At 37.8% G+C, this 25304-nt stretch overlaps 1 protein-coding gene and 1 pseudogene across 1 annotated transcript in view; both read right to left on the bottom strand.

Annotated features, from left to right (window-relative positions):
- The window catches only part of LOC149813083 (Phototropic-responsive NPH3 family protein), a 44547-nt gene extending 33401 nt beyond the window's left edge, over nt 1-11146 (bottom strand). The window contains exons 1-4 of the mRNA XM_089991059.1: nt 11049-11146; nt 10889-10958; nt 9657-10793; nt 9172-9484 (exon numbers count right to left, since the gene is read on the bottom strand). Coding sequence (XP_089847185.1) covers nt 9172-9484; nt 9657-10793; nt 10889-10958; nt 11049-11146 — 1618 coding nt within the window. The remainder of the gene's footprint in view (nt 1-9171; nt 9485-9656; nt 10794-10888; nt 10959-11048) is intronic.
- A 2375-nt stretch (nt 11147-13521) lies between these two features.
- Nucleotides 13522-24904, bottom strand: LOC149813084 (thymidine kinase-like; annotated as a pseudogene).
- Between the last annotated feature and the right edge of the window lie 400 nt (nt 24905-25304).

The following is a 25304-nucleotide window of genomic DNA, read 5'->3' on the forward strand; positions in this document are numbered from 1 at the left end:
CGGTCTAACGGTGAGGCAGTTGCCCACTTTTTGAAGAGGTTAGGGATCGAATCCCACCTCTTCAAAAGTGAATGATAAAAAAGATTAAAACTCAGGTCAAGCTTGGCTCGAGCTCGGAACTGAGCTGAGTCTGGACATGTTCCAGCTTGGCCTCCGCTCTGACCTCCATCTGAGTTTGAACAGAGGTGTTTCTGAGCGAGCCGGGTGCACCCCCTACTCGACAGCTCTCATAAAGTTCCTCGACAGCCGAATTTCCAAATGAGATGAAGCTCCAACAAGGAAAATTAGAATATCAAGTAAATCAAGGATAATCAATTAAGAGGATAGATAGGATGGAATTGAATCGGTTGTGCCCAAATGTAAAAAGGAAAAATAGGAAATCTGGAAGATGGTTCTGGATGAGTTGGTATAAAGTTTCTCTTTTTTCGATGGGAAGAGTTGTATAAAGTTTCTCATTCGAATGAAATGGTGCAAGTGGATTTAGATTCTAAGATCTGAACCACGTAAATCATTGCACTTAATTTATGTCATCTATTCTTGTGTTTGTTTCTCTTGATGGTATATATCAAAGCCATCGGTCACCTATGGCTGCTGAGTCTTCATCCGTGATAACCAATAACGTCCAAGCTTCCTCTTTCACCTTTACTCGTCCTGCATTCAACATCACCAACTTGGATTCCATCAAACTACTTGTTATGGAAAAACCAGTTTCATCCTATCCTTATGGTCTATTTGGCTGCCAATTCTGATTGTAAAAAATGAGAGAAGGTTGATCAGATGATATTATGCTGGTGGCTCAACACTGTATTATCTTAACCAGTATCAACCTAGGTCGCTGGTTTAGAAACTTCAAAGGGTATTATTTGAAGAGAACCCATGCCCAGCAATCTCAATCAAAATTCATGCACCTTAGAAAGCAATTGCAAGACGCAAAAAGGACACGTTGTGAATTACCTTACAAAAAGGTTTAAGGTAATTGCTGTATTTCAAAAGCAGATGGCAAAGGATCATCCTATCCATCATCATGTTTTAGCTTCTTCCTTGGCTGCACAAGCTACACCCGGATATGCTTCATTAATTTCTACCAAGGGGGGCATAATGAGAAAGTGAAGGTGAGCGAGGATTCTAGAATGCAAGGTAGCTTGCTTACAACTCATCTTGTATGGGTTGGCAGCAGGGAAGGAGGCACTGGAAAGACTCTAATATAGTACATAGGCATTCAGGGTACTAGATTCCACTAGACCAACTATAGGGCAGAGGCATTCAAGAGACTATTTCATGTTTCCTCAGAATTTAACTTGTTCTTTAATCATTTTTTGAGTTTTCATCTTTAGCTATCAATAGCAATGGGCACTAGAGTCAGCCGCCAAAGCTTGGCTGCATCGTTACCTCAATCCAATCTTTGGCCAATTCCTCCCTTTCAAACTACACAAAAAATAAGATTCTTGACAAAATCAGTATCCCTTGTTGTCAAGGAGAAATCAGATTCAGATAGAGGAGAAAACGGGCCTTATCTGGCTGGACCACAGACAATTGAAGTCCACATCAGACTAGTGGGAATCAGGGGTCTTATCTGAATGGACCATGGACGATTGAGGTCCTCAAGGGACTCTTGGGAGTCAGGCCAGGATCCAGATCCTTGTCAGATCTAAAAATTTACATGGATCTGCCTGTCTATAGTTAATAACTTCAAAGCTATGTAACACGGCGTCGCACCCGCACCCAGGCGGGTGCGACACTTGTACACAGCTACCTTTGTGCTAAGTAAAGTCAACCACACTGAGGTTCATTTATATCCAAAAGTATATTCAGTTAACCCTAATCAAGTCTATTTTATCTATATTATATATATAAATACATGAATGCACACACATACACCTAATGTTAACTCAAAACTGTTTAAAATTATATATATACCCTCTCGGCACCCAAGTTTTTTAAAGTGTCGTGAATGCACACACATACACCTAATGTTAACTTAAAACTGTTAAAAATTATATATATATATATATATATATATATATATATATATATATATATACCCTCTCGGCACCCAAGTTTTTTAAAGTGCCGCATCTCCGCACCCGTACCCGTACCCGCATCAGCACCTGCACCAATGTGACATAGCTTCAAAGCCTGTTAAGAGGGTTCCATCATGGTTAAAATGCAGGTCAAGGCCTGGTTTTTATATTGTAAATAGACAATGACTGGTCTAGATCTGGCTTGGATCTCACTCAGAGAAACTGACGGGCCAAGAAGATCTCAGAAAACATACTGACTTGAATATGTAATCAGAACATTATATTTCAATATCCAAACGCAGGAATTGTTATTTCAACCTTGTGAAAAATGGATTTCAGAAAAGAGATTTCAAGCCTAGATGCACGTTCTTAAGATCACTATCTTTAGAACTTCAATCGCCCCACTCCGGAAATTCTGAAGATGCGAAAAAGGGTTTTGTTACGACTGAGTTCCTAGGATACAACTAGGCTTGAACCTCAAGAGAGTCACTGCTTCGCAAAAACAGATGACCTCTCCCACACATGAACTCTGCAAGCTAAACCGAGAAGAAAGAAAGGAGAAAACTGGAGAGTCAGAAATTTGATGATCTTCAAAAGACGAAAATAGAAGATATTTATAGACTTTTAGAGAGGTCAAAACGTTTTGCGATAAATGAGATTAATGGCCATAAATCTGACAGTTTGAAAATAGGATGAAAAGGTACCTGAACGGTCACCCACCTTTGACTGTCAATCAAAGGCCTACAAAATCGTCCAACAGTCACAAAGCACCTTAAACTCAATATAAATGCTATTAAAACCTTTCAAACGGCCAGATATCTCAAAACCGAAAAATCAAAACAGACATTTATGCCTCATATGCACCTCGCACCGCTAAGAGCGTGCGAAGTGCAAAGTGCAAAGTGCGCCATCAAAATGCCACATTGCGCCTCAAGCGCCCTTGCGCACACACACACGCGCGCGCGAACGGCGCGTTCATTGCTGCACGATGCGCAGCAACGTCTGCAAGCCACCCAAAGACACAAGGCTTACCAAAGTAAAGAATAGAGAACAAAGTCTTTATTTAAACCACTAGAAAAACTGATTTCTCTTAGATATGGGACTAAACCTTTTAAAACACTTTTGGTTGAAAGAAATCACCAATTTTAAAACTTTCCTAACAATCCCCCACTAGTTTTAAAATATATTTGGCTTGCATAGAAACTTATGCATTAGTGAGAGTGTCTGCATGACTTGAACCCCCACTATTTGAAAGAAAACCTAAATTAACCAAGGTGCTAAGTGGACTTACCTTGAACTTAGCTCCTTATATTGTTAACAGAGTTTTCAATCATACATAGGTTTCCAAAAGTTCAATTGTGTGAATTTCATGTTGGCACATTTAGAGCGTTGTGCTTCCCTGGATTCATGAGTGCTCTAGAGAATTGTCAATTCTCATAAGAAACGGCTCACACTTCTACACTCATATAGGTGAGTTTGTCTAGCTGTACTGTAACACGCACCCTAGCCTTAAGGTCTACAAACTCATTAAGAGCTATTAGCTCAACCCTCATATTAGTTACAGCTCATGAGCATACATCAGTAATGGGCTTACATAAATATACTCAATATTTGTCATTCACCAATTTGTTTCCCATTGAACCTATGCACGTGGGATCTCCAGCGCTCTAGGTTGGGTATCCTTAGGTGATGACTTAATTGGCTTAATTTTCATTCTCCTCGATGTTTTATTGATGACATCTCTTGAAAGGCCTTTCGTAAATGGGTCTTCCAAATTTTGACATGACTTCACATATTTTCAATGAAATAATATTGTCATCAATCATTTGTCTTATAAAAATGTGTCTTAGACTAATATGTTTAGACTTCCCATTGTATTTCATATTACCTGCTTTACATATAGCTGATTGGCTATCACAAAACATTGAAATAGCAGGTATAGGCTTCTCACCTAGTGGAATATCCACTAGCATATTCTTAAGCCATTCAGCTTCTCTACAAGCATATGCCAAAGCAATAAACTCAGATTCCATTATAAAATGAGTTATAAAGGTCTGTTTCTTAGACTCCCATGCAACTGCTCCTCCACCAAGGGTAAAAACCCAACCACTCGTAGACTTGGAATCTTCAAAGTCGGTATTTCAACTTGCATCACTATACCCTTCAATAATAGCAGAAAACTCGGTATAGTGAATTCCATAGTCTAAAGTATGCTTTAGATATCTAAGAATCCTGTTCACTGCATTCCAGTGTTGATGACCAGGATTATTAGTGTATCTACACACTTTACTCATTGCATAGGCAATATCAGGCCTTCTGCAGTTCATTGCATACATAAGGCTACCTACAACACTCGCATATTTTAATTGTTGAACACTTGCACCAACATTAGAAGTCAATTTCATATTTGGATCATATGGGGTGCATGATGGTGAACTATTAAGATATTCATACTTTGTAAGAATTTTCTCAATATAATGTGATTGACATAATACAATGTCATTTTTATTTCTTATAATTTTGATTCCTAAAATAACATCTGCAACACCCAAGTCTTTCATACAAAACAAGGAAGATAAAAATATTTTTGTTTGACTTATGCATTCACTATTGTTACCCAAAATAAGCATATCATCAACATATAAACAAATAATAATAATTAAACTACTATCTACTTTACTGTAGACATATTTGTCAGCATCATGAATTTTAAAACCATTATGTACCAGAGAACTATCAAATTTTTCATGTCATTGCTTAGGGGTTTGCTTTAATCCATATAAGGATTTCTCAAGTTTGTAAACTTTGCGCTCTTGCCCTAGCACTACAAAACATTCAGGTTGCTCCATATATATCTCTTCATCTAATTCTCTATTCAAAAAGGTTGTTTTCACATCCATTTGATGGATTTGAAGCTTATATATAGCAGTCATGGCAATCAGAATTCTAATAGTAGATATTCTGGTTACAGGAGCAAAAGTATCAAAATAATCAATACCTTCTTTTTGTTTAAAGCCTTTTGCAACCAAACGTGCTTTAAATTTATCAATTGTACCGTCAGCTTTTAATTTCTTTTTGAAAATCCATTTGCAGCCAATAGTTTTGCAACCAACAGGTAAATCCACTAATTTCCAAACATTATTAGACATAATTGATTCTATTTTATCATTAATGGCTTATCTCCAAAAGGCAGCATCTTGAGAAGACATAGTCTCTTGAAAAGACACAGGATCATTCTTAATTAGAAATATATAAAAGTCAGAACCAAAATTAGTTGGTTTTCTAATGTGTTTACTGTGTCTAATTTCAGTTTCTGGTTCATCAGTATAATCATTAGAATATTCAATCATGTCATTAACAGGATGTTCATCTACTGTAATGTGATTGCCATCAAGAAGAGAATCAAATGCATTTTTTTGTTTTATGAAAGATGCATCTCTAGATTCTATAATAACATCATTAACAATGTCCAGAAATCTATATGCTTTACTATGTTCAGCATATCCAACAAATGCACATTTAAATGCTTTAGGTCCAACCTTCTTCCTTTTATTTTCTGGAATTTTAACATATGCTAAACAACCCCAAACACGAAAATAACTAAGATTAGGTTTCTTACCAAAACACAATTCATAAGGTGATTTTTCAAATTTGGAATAAGGAACTCGGTTAAGAATATAACAAGCAAAAAGTATAGCCTCTCCCCATAAGTTGGAATGCAAACCCGTATTAAGAAGCTTTCTGCTACTTCATTTTGTTCAGGAGTTCTAGGTGTTGAAGTTTGATGGATAATGCCATTATCTCCACAGAATTTATCGAATTCTCCTCCTAAGTATTCACTTCCTCTATCTGTTCTTAAATGTATAATATTTGTTTTAAACCTATTTTGTACTTCAACAAGATAAAGAAGAAATTTGGAAAATGCTTCAGATTTATGTTTTATCAAATAAATATAACATAATTTCGAGTAATCATCTATAAAGGTAATGAAGTACCTATTGCCACCACGACTTAAAACATTATCCATCGTACACACATCAGAATGCACTAATTCAAGCAATTTATAATTCTTTTCTACACTAGGAAACGGGAGTCTAGTTAGCTTAGTTTGAATGCATGTCTCACACTTATGTTTATGTTTTATTCTAACATGACAAGGAAGAAGACCAAAGTTATTCATATTATGAATGCAACGAGAATTTATATATCCTAATCTTGAATGCCAAAGAAAATAGGAGTCAACCATATAAACAGAAGTAGTAGCTTCATTTATGCTCATCTTGAACATACCACCAGTGGCAAACCCTTTTCCTGCAAAGATTTTTCATTTGGTCACGGTTACAATCTCAGACTCAATAACAATCTTAAAGCCATTTCGTGACAGTAGATCTGCAGAGATTAAATTTTTCTGAACTTCTGGAGCATAGTGGACATTCTCAAGTGTTAGGACTTTCCCGGAGGTGGACTTAATTTTCACACTCCCTTTTCCCAGCACTTTAGTTGAGGAAGAGTTTCCCATAAAGAGATCGCATCCCTCCCCCACTACTTCATACGACTTGAACAAGTTCCTGTCGTTTGCCACATGAATAGTGCTTCCAGTATCCAGGTACCAGTCCTTATTTACAACCACCATAAAGGTTTCAGAGATTACAGCAACAAGCCTCTCTTCTGACTCATTTGGCTTAGGACCAGTCCTCTTCTGTTCTCTGCATTCTCTAGCAAAATGGCCAAACTTGCCACAAACATAGCAACTAATTTTCTTTTTATCAATTGGCTTTTTCCCTTTCACGAAATTCTTTTTTATTTTCTGGGTTTTCATGATTTTGCCACCCTTGTTACTAACAAAATTCACTTTAGGATAACCTTCTTTAGGACTCAAATTCTTTTTGTCACGAAGACGAGTCTCCTCCTCAATTCGGATGTCCTTAAGAAGACCATCTAAAGTGATTTTCTCATTTTTATGTTTTAGATGATTCCTATATTCTTTCCAGGAATCCAACAGTTTCCCAATGATGACAGCAACTTGGAAGTCATCATCAAGATACATACCTTCTCCTTTGATCTTATAGGCCAGAATTTGCATCTCATGAATTTGAGCAAGTATCGGCTTATCATCAACAATAGAAAAATTAACATACTGATCTACGATAAACCTTTTGTTACCATCATCTTCTGCATTGTACTTGATCTCGAGAGCATTCCACAACTCTCCAATCGACTCTAATGGTGAATACAGGTCAAAGAGAGAATCGGCTAAAGTGTTCAGGATATGCCCTTTGCATCGGTAGTTGTCAGTATGCCACTTCTCTCGCTCTTTCTTTTGTTCTTCTGTTTCAACTTCTCCAGCAACAACAGTGGGACAGGGCTTTTTGAGGACATAGTCGATATGCAGTTCGGACAGCAAGAAAGAGACCTTTGATTGCCACCGCTTGAAGTTTGACCCATCAAATCGATCAACTTTTTCAAGGTCACGGCTAAGCAGATTGATGGAGTTGGATGTCGAACCAGAGGCCATAAGTGAAGTTCTAAAATTGTTATTCCAACCTTGTGAAAAATGGATTTCGGAAAAGAGATTTCAAGCCTAGAGGCACGTTCTTAAGATCGCTATCTTTAGAACTTCAATCGCCTCACTCCGAAAATTCCGAAGATGCGAAAAAGGGTTTTGTTACGACTAAGTTCCCAGGATACAACTAGGCTTGAACCTCAAGAGAGTCACTGCTTCGCAAAAACAGATGACCTCTCCCACACATGAACTCTGCAAGCCAAATCGAGAAGAAGGAAAGGCACAAACTGGAGAGTCAGAAATTCTGATGATCTTCAAAAGACGAAAATAGAAGATATTTATAGACTTTTAGAGAGGCCAAAACGTGTTGCGATAAATGAGATTAATGGCCATAAATCTGACAGTTTGAAAATAGGATGAAAAGGTACATGAACGGTCACCCACCTTTGACTGTCAATCAAAGGCCTGCAAAACCGTTCAACAGTCACAAAGCGCCTTAAACTCAATATAAATGCTATTAAAACCTTTCAAACGGCCAGATATCTCAAAACCGAAAAATCAAAACGGACATTTGCGCCTCGCACCGCTGCGAGCGTGCGAAGTGCACCCACCTTTGACTGTCAATCAAAGGCCTGCAAAACCGTCCAACAGTCACAAAGCACCTTAAACTCAATATAAATGCTATTAAAACCTTTCAAACGACCAGATATCTCAAAACCGAAAAATCAAAACGGACATTTGCGCCTCGCACCGCTACGAGCGTGCGAAGTGCGCCATCAAAACGCCTCATTGCGCCTAAAGCGCACACAAGCGCGTGCGGCACGTCCGTTGTTGCACGATGCGGAGCAACGTTCGCAAGCCACCCAAAGACACAAGGCTTACCAAAGTAAAGAATAGAGAACAAAGTCTGTATTTAAACCACTAGAAAAACTGATTTCTCTTAGATATGAGACTAAACCTTTTAAAACACTTTTGGTGGAAAGAAATCACCAATTTTAAAACTTTCCTAACAGGAATCAGATTCTGGTTGGAGGCAGAACAGACTTCCAACCAACTTCCATCTCTGTTCCTCAGCAAAATTACTGATAACGGCTAAATGTCAATATTTAACATTTTTCTACAAAATGCATTGTTAAGGAGCATACATTCGTCTGTGCATGTATTCGTGCATATTATGTGTGAATTTGGGGCACATAACAAATTCACATTTCCATGAGCATGGTTTCAACAGTCGTAAACTACATTCACTTGGTTTATCCTTTCCCTTGGACTTCTGCCCAGTGAATGCGTGCTTCCTTTTTTATTTGCCTCTTCCCAACAGGGATATCTTCTGAAAGACCTTAAGTATCCATTTAGCGTACTTTCTTTGAGTAGACCAACCAACAGATGCAATGCAATTTCCACTAACATGATTTAGAGGCCTCTCTTTCTTTCCCATTGTCCTGCTTTCCAAGTTGAATATTTTGAAGCTCTCTGTTCTGTAAGCAGCTTTGCTTGAGGCACTCTGCAATTGGAGCCTTTTCTTCAGGGTTATAACCTCTTGCTCAAGGCATTGAATTCTGAAGCTTGTGGACTCAAAATCCTCTTTGATTAGATCTGGTTTATGGCTAACCATATCTCTTTTTAGCAAGAGACCTAAAGGCATACCTTCTGCAAGTGTTTCTTCTTCCTCTTCTTCATGCTGGTCGTGTTCAGGTGTAAGGTTATTGTTGTTATGATGATGTCTTGAACTTGAGACACCATCAGAGAACTCACTTGAATGCATTAATCTGAACGATTCGGAGCAATCCTTGAACGCTTGATGAGTGTTCAGCTGTTGAACAAACAGTGCTTGGACTATCAGACGCAGTGGCATTCGTTCGTTTTGAACGGCTTCGATGCAGGTTTGCTGGGATAGCTTTTGGCAATTTAGGTCTTTGCAGACGTACATCTTTTCTTCATCAGAGATGTGAGGGTGGGCCTGTTAATTTTTAGTACCCAAAAAGAAGAAATCAGATTTTCAATATTTGAGATTACTATGAACATTAATATTAATAATAGTGCTAATAATTTAAACTGAACAGAGAGAAATTTTGGAAGTTGATATATTGTCCAATGAATATGGTTGGTAAAAGATCTAGCAGACAGCTTACTGATAGAAATGCATCAACCGCTCTGTAAAGGTGTTCATGGCTTTGTCTTTCAGAGATTGGTATGATCTCAAGAAGAGTCACAAAGCTACTTGTGCTCAGCTCCGGATAAACTGCAATAAGTGAAAGATACTGATCCCAAAGCTTTGAAACTGTGAAGATTCTGCTGGGATTTGTCAATGAAGTCACAGAGATTAAGAAAACTTTCTTCATTGCTTCAACTTCTAGACACGATGAGATCGGCCACACATTCTTTTCAGGGAAGAGAAGCTCATCGACTTGGGCCAAGTGTAAGAGAGAAGCAATCTGGTGTTGCAGTTTTATCTTAACATCATTTGCTGAATGTAGCCTCAGGGATCTTGAAAGCAATGACAAGAAAAAGCACACAGGGATTACACTGCTAGCCTTGTGGCCTATTGGCAATAAGTCTACAACACCTTGTAAGATAACTGAGATTTTATAATTTACATCTTGGATACCATTCTTTTCTGCACTGATCTCCCAAAATTGACGAGTCTTCCTCGACAGAACCCATTTGTTAGCATAGAAAACGATAATGGGGCTCACAAATTTCTCCTCCATTCCCTGTCTTCTCATGGAACCAATTATCCTCTGAAAGAACCCGAATGACAATGCTATTAAGTCCTTGATCCAGAGATATTGGCCTGCAAGTCCCCTCACAACCTCACAGTTCCAAGGTTGGCCAGCTACCAAGTTGAATGTAATAACTGGCTTCTCTCTTCTCTGCTCTGGATCAAGAACCTCCATGCAGGCCATGAAAGCTAGTGACTCTATGCAGCGGCTCACGATCAAAAGAGTCTCGCACCATGGTTGCAAAGTCTCAGACTTTTGAAGAACAATCAAGGTATCTGCCCAGTGCTGTAGGACTACTTGATTCAGATAAAGATCAGACTGTTCACAGAGGTTTCCGGTGCAGTAATTTTCATACATTTCCAAGAACTCTGCTGCACATCTGATTGCTGCTATATTGAAAGGATCCATCGTCAGCGGATAGTCATACATAAACAAAACAATCAACTCGAATGTTTGAGATCCTCCAGGGAAAGTATTTGGAAGCTCCACTTCCATTGATCTCAATAATGCTCTTCTGAAGTATCCACTCTTTGACATCAAAACATACTGACGTGAACATATAAAACAAGAAATTAGAAACTTTCACAGTATAGCCAAGAATATCCATCACAGAAAGCACAAGTGTGAATTATTTTCCCAACCTCATGCAGTTTAAAGATTTTATGGTCAACTTGGACACAGACTGATGCAGGTAACCCGGTCTCTTCAGCCCTGAAATGAATGAAAAGTGTATTGAGCGATTATCAAGTACAACATGAATCAACAAGAGAACTAGAAAACAGTGACTTCAGTGCCAAATACCATGCAAGTATTCTTTTCCCTACAAGCTCTCCGATGTACAATGGGGTTGAAAACGGGCTAGCACCCAATGGACTGCTTTTCGAGCTCGAAGTATCCATGTGTTTGAACCACTACTACAAATGTGTGAAACTATGATGCACAACTCATAACAGAAACTTTATTTTCAGTAAAAAGAAATCAAGAATCTTCAAAATGATAGTCCAACACGGCTACTTTGATGTACAATTTAATGGGCGCTAAAGAAAAATATAAATAAGCCAGCAACACATGAATCTTTGAGGGGAAAAAGAGAATAGTGAGGAACAAGCTTGAGGAAAATCCCAACATGGTATCTATACAAGAGCTCAATGATATTGATCGCCGTAAACCTGCCACGGATCTGCACAAAACTCATCTTATGGATCAAATCGAAGGTACACATAGCACCCAATTTTAAAAGTTCGTTGATAAAGCTAAAAAATGAGTTAAAAGTTTGTTGGTTGTGTTGGTGAGGCATTTTGTCAACATTTTGGCACACCAACTTAGCGCCTCAAGAAAATGAGCTCCCCAAGAGTGCACGAGGAAGTCAAAACCTCTCCTACTCCGCAAGCCTTGGCCGTGCATACGTGGGCTCAGATTTCTATAAGGATCATCATTTTATGTTAGATAAATATGATTAACTATATTTTCACATTTTAATAAACTTGACCCAATTCCAGACTCGATCGACTTGGACTAGGTTCACGGCTTAGCACTTGGGCTGGAGCAACTCTTGAGACTAGTTTTAGTCAACCTGCCCCTGTTCTATCTATTAATTCTGTGGTTTGAATCAATCTCCCAACTCTTATGCTTGTGAAAATCCCACGATATTTTGAAAATTTTAGTTTTCTGTTCAAAATCTTGAGAAATATCAGCATATATGACTATATATGGTATACATGAATGTATAAATAAAAATATAAGGCATAGAAATACCACAAAATTTGTTTGTACTGTGTTAATATTGCAATATACATGTGATTTTTAAAATAGGAAATAATTTGAAAATATCATATTTTTCAGTAATATATTGGCTTTTGAAAATATTGCCAAAAACCAAATCCATGATAATTGTGGTGTAGGTTTGAATGAGCAAGACATGGATTTTATTCAGCATCACTTGTCATAATCGTGTTGCCCAAGTCATGCATGGAGTCATTAGGGCTCATCAAAGCATGATTTAGCAAAATTCTGCTCAAATCATTAAAGTATTGTTAGATACCACTTAGCTCAAATGAGTAAAGGACTAATTCCTGAAAAGGCAGCCATCCAAATAGAAACTTCACTTAGTGGTCGACCCGGGCTCACTGTTTGACTACGCCAGCTCCTTAGCCTTTGACTCAAAAGTCAACACACTCAACAGTCTGTGGGCTAAGGCATGATCATGACTAAATGAAGAAACATAAATTAAAGGGGAAGTTGTGGATTTGTTATCTCAAGAAAGAAAGTGCAGGATTGCCGATCAAGTTTGCCTCCAAATATCTCAAACCAAGAGAGCTTTCTTTTCACATGGCAACTTAAACGGCACGGCGTTTCAACCTTTTCACATTTTTTTGCATTTCTTCGAGTATTGATTTCCTTGAGCTTAGCAATTTCTGCGAGTCTTAAAGTTTTGTTCACTGACTTCCAACTGTCTTGAATTACACACCAGTCGCATACTTTTTTATTGATTCCCCACGGCATGCAATTCAAAGGTACTACATTCCTTTCAAAGTTATGGATGACCTACAAGTCAACATCATATAAACATGCATAGTGGGAAATAAAATAAGCTTATTTTGACCTATTCTTTTGAAAAAAAAAACTTATTTTAACCTATTTTATGGCTTGTCCTGATCATTCCAGGAAGTTGAAGGTTTTTTTTTTCATATGCAAATGTATCTTCTTACGGCATTATCTACCATATTCAGGATATGGTACGAACACAGAAGATATGATCTCACTTCCATTCCCAAATGCATAAACACGCCCATCAGGACTGCTAGTTTCTATAAAAATCCACCACCAAAGTAATTTGACCAAGTTTTCACCAAATGCATGAACTCCCATCCCAGCAACCTGCTTTCACCGACAGAAATAATGCGCCAATTGCCAATTCAGCATATACTTTTGAAGCCAGAAAGTTGGGAAAGAAAGGCAGTAGACAACGTTCACCCCTGCCGGAGTTTGATGCTTTTTGAAAATGTCATCAGCATACATTTTGGCTACAAGGAACAAACAAATCAGATACGAGATGAGAGGATCATGCCAAATCTGATCCAATTGAATCTTATTTGAGATCCATATCCAGAATAAAATGTTGAACTTGATTCATATGTCCAACCAAACCTAATCCGTCCACGCCCCACACTGACCATTGACCGTATCTCACACTCATTGCCTAGCAGTGGCAAATGGATCAAAATTAAGAGATCGTGATGTGGCTAATGATAGAGAACAGATGCAAGGCACAAGCGAAGAGTTTAGAAGAGAGCCTTAGAAAAAGAGAAAAATGACATTTAAACACAATCAACCCAAAAACTTAAGACAAGACATTTAGCCTTGGGCTTCCTAACTAGATACAGCAGCTTCAATGTAAGAGCCATAAATCGGTTGAGAATCCAAAATAGTTCTTGTAGCTTCAATAACTTGGCCATTCACATAATGCTGCCTACAGAGTGGCATGTAAACATCAGCCCCACCAATCAGTTCGGTCTGTGTCTGTCCACTTTTCCTGAGTGAATGAAGCATGTTTTCCACAGAGTTTGCAGTGAGCCTTCAACTTGGTCACGGTTTCAGCTAGAGGTACAATATCAAGAACTGATCCAAAGCTTCTCCTGTCAAGTGTTCATTCAAAAGCAGTATCGATATTAGTGGAGTTATTCAGAGGACGAGCATAAATAATTCAAGCTCGTTTCATTTGGGAAAACATTCTCTAAATCATCTTGGTAAAAAGCTTGGGAATCTACCATACTCTCTAAATGGTCATGTACACATCTTTTGTACGAGTAATATCTTTTTCATACTAAACTACAATAAAAAACACACTTTTTATAAGTTCTCTTATTAAGATTTGTTCATAGATTCCTTCCTGAAATTGTTACATTTGTTTTCTTTATTAAAGTAGCACCATAAACCACTTGCTATATTCACCACATTCTTTTGACTAGAAGTCTAGAACACCTAAACCAAGATTCTTTCTAATTGATGTTTGACAGCCGACTAGCACCAGCATATTACGTTTAGATATCAGTAAGTCATTAAACTTTAAGCATTTCTTTTGAACAATTAGAACAAATGAAACCCTCTGACCACCACAAATGCAAGGCATGCCAATTTTCAGGAACTTCATCTAAACAATCAGCACACATCCTCAACCAGTCAACAATACCCATTGACAGCATGGGTTTAAAAAGCAACATCTAGTAAAAGTTGTCGGCAACCTGTAAAACCCAATCTATCGAATAAACTACAGGAGCACTAGAAACATAAATATCCAAAACCAGATCCATGTTTAAAGATATGCTCAGAAGTATTCTCCTTGTAAAAGAAAGAAAAGGAACACATAAAACGGGTAGCATAGCAATTAAATATTATATAAGGAAACATTTAGGCATTTAATTGTTTATATTATCAAGTATGTGCATTTGTGTTAATGATTCCAAAGAAAAGGAATAGTTTGTGTCTAAGGCTCAAAAATTCTATGTGAACGCATATACACTCATCCATGTCACATGTACATACAGAACACATAAAATGGGTAGCGTAGCAATTTCATATTACATAGGGAAACACTTATACATTTAATTATATATATTACCAAGTATGTGCATTTGTGTGCATGATTTCAAACTGGTAAAGCAAATGTAACAAATAACAAATTGAAACTCCAAAATCATTGAGAAATACAGATCATGTTAGTGGCATTTCACGAAAAGAAAACATCAATTGACAATAAGACCAAGACTCAAAATACATTCATTATGTTGCATCGACCTCTCCCTCTCCTTCCACCTCCAAATTATAGCAGATGCATAACCAGATGTATAGTATATTTTTCTTTTCATTTTTGGAATAACAATGATGATCATTTGGCACTAAGAGATTCTTTGCATAAAAAATATAACGCTGATAAGCAATGAAAGGATTAAATGCATCAAATAGCATATGAAATGAAACTCTAAGCGAAACAAACTTCAAAGGCAATATAGAAGCAAAACAAGCTTTTTAACTTGGATTGCTTGGACTTCTCAAAGGATTAGTACACATTTCCTGAATTACAAAAGCTCAACAGGTAAAGGTGCATTAAATATTACCTCAGGTAATCACCATCAAGACCTGCAACAATTAGTCTTCCCATCACGGTCAGCGGACATCTGGCAGAACTCATACAAATCTTCAAAGAATTGTGCTTCATCAATGCCTATTACATCCAACTGTCATTGCACAAGGTCAAAAAGAACTTACATGGCACCCAGAAATGCTTTGTACCCACTCACATGTTTTGTATATGACATTCTTTTATAATATATTCATCAGTAACACTGGCAAGTGAATAAAAGATGACTTAGCAAATTTACTACATGTTTTGTACCCACTCACACTATAAATATGCTTTGCACATGGACTGACTATTTGGAGGAGAATCTATTCACGCCCAATTGAAGAGAATCACACGCACCAGAAACACACAGAGAAAAGAACGACTGAGCTGATAAATAGGGACACCTTCGCAGTAGAAACCTCCATCGCTGCTCTCTTGTCTACAAAATAGGTTGCTTCTCAAAAAAGATAACCATGAGATCTTGGAAAATCAGCCCAGGATCAATCTGTTCAATACAGAAGAAAAGGGCCAAACAATTTACTGTTGCAATCAGTAAAGATCTTACAGATTTTCTCTCAATATCTTCCAGTTTATTCCAAAAATAGCGCTTATTTTTGCACAAACAGCAGCACCATAATGCAGGCTTCACTTTAGGTTCTAGACAGGACATCATCCAACTACACCACCTATGTCACATAGGTGCGGGTGCGGCACTTTAAAAAAACTTCGGTGCAGGGTGCAGGAGAGTATATATCAGAGTTACCGGAAGCGCCTAGGGTAAAGGGGAAGCGTGCTTCCCCGAAGCGCGCTTAGGAAGCGCGAAACGTCGCGCTTCCGAAGCGTGAGGGGAAGCGTCCCCCCGTTTTGGGAAGCGCGCTTCCCTTTTATGGGTATGGGAAACGCGCTTCCCCCACGCTTCCCCCCGCGCTTCCCCATTTTTCATTTTTTTCCGCTTCCTAGGTCGCTTCCGGTTCGCTTCCTATGTCGCTTCCAAGACGGTTCATAATTTTCTTCTAAGTGGTCCCACGCTTCCCCGCTTCCTACATTTTTGAAAGTGCCTCGCTTCCCGCTCCCGCTTCCTCAACCGGCAACTCTGGTATATATATATATATATATATATATATATAGAGAGAGAGAGAGAGAGAGAGTTTGGGTCTAGATCAAATATGGATCTAGATTCAGACCCAAACCCCTCTTTTCTCTCTCTTATTAACTCCACCTAGGGGTGTCAACGGGTCGGGTTTTGTTCGGACTCAGGCAGAACCAGACTTGGACCAGATTTCTGGGTATGGTATCAAATCTGGATCCAGGTCTAATTGGATCTACTGTAAGAGAAACTATACTCGAACCCAATAAGAACTACATGAAACAAACCCGGACCATACCCAGTAAAATAATATTTTTTATCATTTATACATTGAAAAATTGCAGGTCTTAATCAGAACTCGGGTTGAGTCCGGGTCTGATATAAAATTTCAAAAACTATACCCGGGTCCATGTATTAACCGGACCTTCGGGTCTAGACCCGGGTCTTCTTATTTGTCACCATACCCAGACCATATAAGGTTTGGTCTGAGTCGGGTCTAGGTAAATTCTAAACCTTTGACACCCCTAACTCCACCCCACCACCTCTCTCTCTCCCTCTCTTCGTAACCCCCACAACTCTCTCTCTCTCTCTCTCTCTCTCTCTCTCTCTCTCTCTCTCTCTCTCTCTCTCTCTCTCTCTCTTGGTAAACTCACCCCACCGCCTCTCCCTTCCTCTCTTCGTAACCCTCATCCCCATGCCTCTCTCTCTAGGTAACCTTACCCCACCGCCTCTCTCTCCCACTCTTCATAAACCCCACCCCCGCATCTCTCTTCGTAACCCTCACCTACCACCCCTCTCTCCCTCTCTTTTTCTCACTTCGTAACCCTCACCCAGTGCCCCTCTCTCCCTCTTTTTTTCTTCTCTCTCTTTGTAACCCTCACCCCACCACCGTCTCTCTCTCTCTCCAAGTAAAAGGAGAAGAAGAAGAAGGTACCTCTCTTTTCATTTATGCTCTTTTTCTTACTTCTCTTTCTCTATGTCTCTCTCTTCTTCTCCTCTTCCCTACCTTTCACCGACATAAAAAGAAAAAGAAAAAAAAACTGAACAAAAATGACCTGCACCCAGGGTTTTTTTATGAAAGTGTTGTAGGATCGATGCAACGAACAGTAGAGGGGGGGTGAATAGTGCTTTTAATCTTCGTTTTTGAAATTTGAAGGAATTTGAATACTGCAAAGCAATCACACACAAAGAACACAAGAATTTTATCCTGGTTCGGTCTTTCAGACCTACATCCAGTCCCCAAGCAAAACCCGCTTGAGATTTCTACTATCACACTTGTGTCACCACAAGATCAAATAGACCAAAACAGGTCCCACTTTCAGCAACAACCCTACTGAAAGCAAATTTCTCATTTAAACCAAAGAGACTTTGTCCTTTTACAGAAAAATTGAAATAACCAACTTACAATCAACCTACAAGCCTTTCTTATGAATGTAAATGGAGTGGAATCTAAGGTTGCTGAAATACTCAACTCACAATTTCACTAACTCACAGAAAGAATTGGAGTGAAAAACTAAAGTGAAAATACTCAGTGAGTGAGAAAACGAATACTTGAATTAATAGGAGTGAAAAACAAAGAATTCGATCTTTAAAATCAATGTAATTCGATTTGATTCAATTCAATCATTTTGAGTGTAGATCACACTCTTATTTATAGCTGAGGAATTTCATACATTGGTGGTACGAAAGGGTGTCAAAACAGTTAGTTTTGAACGGTTAAATCGTTTGAAAAACTGAAAAGATGCACCTTTTAAAAGTTTCAGAAAACGGCTATATTAGTTGACTGGAATAGTTATTAGTCGACTGAAATTAAATATTAGCAGACTGACAGTTAAAGTCAGTCGATTACTGTGTCTAGCCGAACAGATTTAAATTCTGATTTTTGAAACTTTGTCGACTAAAGAAAAGTTAGTCGACTGATGAAAATCATCAGTAGACTGGAAAAAACTTTCAGTTGACTCCTGCTAAATTTTTCAAAAATCGAACATTTTGGTCGGTCGACTAATTGTTGATTAGTCGACTAATCAGAAAGTTGACGTTTTGCTTTGAAAAACTGGCGTGAAAAATCGGTTGACTGATGAGTCTATTAATCGACTAATAAACCTGAAAATGTGGGTAAAGAGATTTCTAAAATGATTTTCGTCAAGGGTTCTTTTAGAAAAGTTTTTCTTAAGTATTTTTAGGTGAAATGCAAGTAAGATATGCAATCAAAGTAAGGCTCTTACAAGAATCTAAGACTTTTAAAGAAATTTACATTTGCACACTTGTCTTCACAGATTCTTTAACGAATTCTTCAATTCTTTTCATCTTTCTTCATTGCTTTAGCTGAAATTCAGTTGTTTCAGTTGTTCATCATCAAAATCTTATACTTGAATTATCGTGTACAGCTTCCTTGTCTTAACAATCTCCCCCTTTTTTATGATGACAAACTAGTCACAGATAGAGCATTGATAAACAGATAGAAAACTTACTCCCCCTATCAATATGTTGTCAAAACATAAGAAGTTAGCATAATATCAACATTGCTAACACATTGTTTTTCTTCTCATGCATATTGTTTTTCTTCTCCCCCTTTGTCATGATAAAAAAGAGTAGGTGGAGTCAGAGTATCAAAAAAAAAATGCAGATACAAGTTCAAAATATTACAACAACAACTACGCCTTCATCCCAAAACAATTGGGGTCGGCGATATGAACCAAAAAAGAAAATCATTCTGGGTCTTCCACATGAATCCTTCTCCTCCAATCATTTCTATCCAATGCCATGTCCTCGGTGAGGTTCAAAGCATTCATATCCTTTCCTATCACCTTCATCCATGTCTTCCTAGGCCTACCCCGACCTCTTTTAACTAATATATTTTCCCATTTCTCCATCCTTCTAACTGGAGCATCATTAGGCCTTCGCCGAATATGTCCAAACCACCGTAAACGATTCTCTCTCATCTTATTTTCAATGGGTGCAACGCCTACTTTCTTACGTATCTCCTCATTCTGAATCTTATCTTTTATTGTATTTCCACACATCCATCTCAGTATACGCATCTCAGCTACACTCATTTTTTGAATATGATGTCTCTTGGCAGCCCCAACATTCCGTACCATATAGTAAAGCGGGCCTAATAGTCGTCCTATAAAACTTTCCCTTCAACCGCAATGGCATTCTACGATCGCACAACACTCCAGTTCCACTTTTCCATTTCATCCACCCAACCTTTATCCTATGATTTACATCTCCATCAATTTCTCCATACTTTTGAATGATAGATCCCAAATATTTGAAACAATCATCCACCGGTATTTCTTGCTCACCAAGCTTCACTACACTCCCATCACTACTTCGTTGCTTACTAAACCGACATTCCATGTATTCTGTCTTACTCTTACTCAACTTAAAACCTCTTGCTTCTAATGTCTGTCTCCATAATTCTAACTTAACATTAACCCCAGCTCTAGACTCATCAATCAAAACAATATCATCAGCAAACAACATACACCACGGCACATTTTCTTGAATTGATCTCGTAAGCTCATCCATCACTATAGCAAATAGGAAAGTGCTTAAAGCAGATCCTTGATGTAACCCAACCGTTATAGGAAAATTGGTTGTCACCCCTCCACAAGTGCGGACATTGGTTACTACTCCTTCATACATATCCTTAATTATAATGTACTTGAGAGACACACCTTTCTTCATCATTGTCCACCAGAGAACGTCCCTAGGTACTCTATCGTATGCCTTCTCCAAATCAATAAAAACCATATGCAAATCTTTGTTCCTCTCTCAATAAGATGCCTAATGAGTGGAGGAAGAGTACTTTGGTGCCTCTATATAAGAATAAGGGTGATATACAAGATTGCACAAACTATCGTGGTATAAAACTCATGAGTCATACTATGAAACTTTGGGAGAGGGTGATTGAGTCTAGGTTGAGGAAGGTTGTCATGATATCGGAGAATCAATTTGGTTTTATGCCTGGAAGATCAACTATGGAAGCTATACATCTTCTTAGACAACTATGGAGTTCAAAATATTACAACCCCCAAAAAATGTTATCAAAGCAATATCAGTAAACAAAGTTCAAGAGAAGTGTTGCTTGATCATCTCCTTGGTTTCAGATATATTAGACTGAATAGATGAAAGTTGTTGAGTAACATCCTCACGAAATGTATGTTGTTGAAGTTCCAAAGCTTCAATGTGTTTCAAAATTTCATCATCATCTTTTCCAGTAGAGAATTTCTTCCTTTTGCCTTGAGATGGAGGCGATATAGGAGATGGTGATGGTTAAGGAGCTATAGGAGATCCAGAGGATGAAGGTACTAGATAGGAAAGTTTAATTCGTTTAAAAACGGTTTCAACAAAGATTTCCTTTTCAGAAACAGACCTTTTATTATTCAGAGGCACTTTGAAATATTTGAAGATTAGGGTAAAAATACACCCATACGGAAGAAAAGGTTTTTATTTCCATAACGTAGTAAAAAAGACGTGTGCCCATTTGCAGATATATTTCCAAAAAAGACATATAGAGCAGTAGAAAGATCAGTTGAAAAATAATAAAAAAATCCTGTTTTGGGGAGGACATTATGAGCAAGAATTCTTCCCGCAATTCGAGCGCGAGGTTGAAGGTTTGTATTTTTGAAAGGAGAACAATGAGGAGCGCCTGGAAGTAGAATTTGTTAAAAAATATTTTCATCATTAAGGTCAATGGAATTGAAAAGAGTTCCCGAAGATGGAACATCAAGAATCAGTCCAAGGAGTTTGGAATCAAACTCGATTTCAACATCTCTAACGAGAGAGGAAAGAAAACCGGTATCGTGATCTATTTGCAAATTTGTGTAAAACAAATGGATCAATAAAGGATAATAATCACGATCGGAGGAAGCATCAAAAAGATGTGAAATCCCTGTAAACAATGCCTCAAGATCATATCTTGAATAAACGTGAAAAAGAACACTTCTACCGAGTAAGATGAAAAGGGCAGAAATAGAGCCAAATGTGTCATAAAGAAGAGGATTTCTAAGGAGGTTAAGAGAGAATCCATGTTGAGCCTTGGCTGTGGATGTGGATGAGGAAGGGGAAGCATGTCCGGAGGCGGTTTTCTGACGAGGCATCATCGTCAAGAAAGAGGATACAAAGATAGAACCTGCAGAAGATGGCGTTGCCACAGTGAAGGACGGGACGCTGTGATGATGTCCGGTGTTGCAGTGGCAACGTCCGGTGATACAGACGTTATCCGGCACTGCAGAGGTTGTCCGGTGTAGCGGAGATGGTCCAGTGAGTGAAAAAAAGGGGCACCGATTCACCGAGGGTTTTTAGAAGAGGGGAAGAGGCGGTAGAGAAAAGGGAAAGAGGGTTCGACTGCTGCAGAGGAGAAAGAAACACACGGGCGGGTTTCTGGGAACATAAGTCGACCCTTTTTTTTAAAACATATAAGTTATCAGGTCCCTCCAAAAAAAATAACCAACTATCGTCAAATGTCAGTCGACTGAAAAGTTCGGTTTTGAAAATTTTCAAGTAAAACAAAGATTTCAAAAACAAATTATAAGTCTAATAATGAGCAAATGCCTAGTGCTTTTCTAATTCTCATAAAATCTTCGTTTTTGAGTGGTTTAGTAAAGATGTCGACATGTTGTGTATTTGTGGGTATAAAATTTAAAGAAATATCTTCTTTTAAAACATGATCTCGTAAAAAATAATGTCTCACTTCAATATGCTTAGTTCTTGAGTGCTGAACAAGATTTTTCGAAAGATTTATAGCACTAGTGTTATCACAATAAATTGTTGTTGTGAAGTAATTCAAACCAAAATCTTTTAAGGTTTGCTTCATCCATAGTACTTGTGAACATACTAAACTAACCACTATATATTCCGCTTCAGTAGTTGAGAGTGATACTAAATTTTGCTTTTTACTAAACCAAGAGACTAAAGAATGTCCTAAGAAGTGACAAGTTTCACTAGTACTCTAGAGATCAGATTTGCTTCCAGCATAATCTGCATCACTATATGAAACTAAATCGAAGGAAGATGATTTCGGGTAAAACAAACCAAAGTCTGAAGTATCTTTCAAGTATCAAAGAATTTATTTTACAGCAATTAAGTGAGATTCCTTCGGATTAGCTTGAAATCTAGCACGCATACAAACACTAAACATTATATCAGGTCGATTGGCAGTTAAGTATAATAGAGATCCAATCATACCTCTGTAGAGCTTAGTATCTACAGTTTAACCGTTTTAATCTTTGTCAAGAGAGGTAGTTGTGCTCATAAGATTTCTTCTTGATTTAGAAGAGTCCATGCCAAATCTTTTAAGAAGTTCTTTTATATACTTGGCTTGGTTGATGAAGATAACTTCTTCAGTTTGCTTTATTTAAAGTCCAAGGAAATAGTTCAATTCACCCATCAAGCTCATTAAAAACTCTTCCTGCATAGCTTTAGCAAAATCTTTGCAAAGAGAATCATTAGTAGAACCAAATATTATATCATCAACATAAATTTGCACAATAAGAATATCTGATTTTATATTTTTAATAAATAGAGTGAAGTTTACCCGACCTATGAAAAAACCAGATTTTTATAGAAAACTTCGTAGTCTTTCATACCATGCACTTGGTGCTTGTTTGAGTCCGTACAAAGCTCTTTTGAATTTTTAGACTCTATCTGGATATTTCTATCTTCAAAGCCTGGAGGTTGTTCTACATAAACTTCTTCATTGATGTATCCATTCAAAAATGCATTATTAACATCAATTTGGTATAACTTAAAATTCATGTAACTAGCAAAAGCAAGCATCATTCGAATTGAATCGAGCCACTGGTGCAAAGGTTTCATCAAAATTTATGCCTTCTTCTTGGTTATAGCCTTGTGCTACTAGCCTTGCTTTGTTTCAAATGACTTGGACGTTTTCGTCCAACTTATTTTGGAAGACCCATTTTGTTTCAATTATCGGATGATCCTTTGATCTATCAACTAGATCCCATACATCATTCCGAGTGAATTGGTTAAGTTCTTCAGACATGGCCAAAAGCCAAAATCCATCATAACAAATATTCTTTGGTTTTATTTTTGATATGAAAGCAAAATTTGCAATATATTCTTCCAATTGCCTTCTAGTTTGGACACCACTTTTTATTTCTCCAATAATCTGCTCATTTGGATGATTAGAAAGTTCTTTCCAAACCGGTGGAAGATGAATGTTTTCTTGTGAAGTGCTTTCTCGAAGGTTCTCCTTGAAGTATGACTTCTTCTCCTTGGCTTATAGGTATAACCTGCTCACAATTCTCATCAAATACAATATGTAAAGACTCTTCAATGCAAGAAGTTCTTTTATTAAAAACACAATAAGCTTTGTTTCTAGAAGAATATCCAAGAAATATTGCTTCGTCTGATTTTGAATCAAACTTTTCAAGATTATCTTAGGTATTTAACAAGAAGCATTTACTACCAAAAATTTTGAAATATGAGATCTTTGGTATACGATCATAATACAATTCAAAACATGTTTTATGTAAAAATAGTCGAATAAGAACGCGGTTTAAAACATAACATGTTGTATTTACTGCTTCAGACCAAAAGTATTTTGGTAAATTTTTATCTTGAAGCATGGTTCTAGCACATTCTTGCAATGTTCTATTCTTTCTTTCAACAACTCCATTTTGGAGAGTTGCTCTAGGAAAAGAAAATTTTTGAGATATTTCATGTAAATCACAGAACTTTAGAAAAGATTCATTTCAAATTCTCCTCCATGATCACTACAAATAGTAATAATAGAGGTAGATTTTTCATTTGTAATTCTTCTACAAAGTTTAGAAAATTCAGAAAAAACCATCATTTTTGCTTTTCAGAAAAATCACCCAAGTAAAACGAGAATAATCATCTACTATAACAAAAGCATATTTACTATCATTCAAACTTTGAATTCTAGATGGTCCAAATAGATCTAAATGTAAAAGTTCGAGAGGACGATTTGTTGAAATTATATCTTTTGCTTTGAAAAAACTCTTGATTTGTTTACCCATTTGGCAAGCATCACATAAATTATTCTTTTTATATGATATTCTAGGTAGGTCTCTAATAAGATCATTCTTGGATAACTTAGAAATTAATTTGAAGCTATGTCACAGGGATTTGGCCAAACAGGTGCCGCACCCGCGTAAACGCGACGCAACGCGGGTGCGGGTGCGGCACCCGACCCTGGGTGCAGTCAACGCACTCAGGGTCATTTTTTGGATTTTTTTTTTAAATCTGGGTTGCGGAATCAAAAACCCAAACTTTTTCGAGAAAAGCGATCAAAAGATGAAAAAAAGAAAACTCACTAAATTTTGAGAGGACCAACAGGAAGATGAAGATGGAGGAGATGAGGGTGATGAGCCCTCCGGAGAGCGTCCTGCTATAGAAGTCCTCGTTGATCTTCGGGTAGGCGTCGAGATTCCTGAGCTTGTTCATCATCTCCATGGCCCTCCCGGCTGCCGAAAAACAGGCAAGCTGGGAATTCCGACGAGGGAATCTAGGGTTTTCGCTCTCTCCCCACAACCCTCTTCCTCTCCCTCTTTATTTTGCCGGCAGAGCTACCGTGAAATACTCTCCTATTTTTTTGTCCTTTTTTACATACGAAACTTCCTTTTTGGGGGGTTTATTTATTATTTGCCTTCTATATGAGGGTTGGCATTTTTTCGAACGGTACGATCTCGTGACGATGTATGACATCCAAAGGTCAAGTCAAAGGACTCATGAGTCATGACCACGATTGTCATTGGTTGGTGGTGTTACGACAATGAAGTCGTACATGATACTTCAAGTACAAGGTTTTGATGATGAACAAGTGAATCAACTGCATTTCAGCTAAGACAATGAA

This window comes from Nuphar pumila, chromosome 16 (assembly GCF_984573655.1).
Source record: "Nuphar pumila chromosome 16, dmNupPumi1.hap1.1, whole genome shotgun sequence".
NCBI classification, from domain to species: domain Eukaryota; kingdom Viridiplantae; phylum Streptophyta; class Magnoliopsida; order Nymphaeales; family Nymphaeaceae; genus Nuphar; species Nuphar pumila.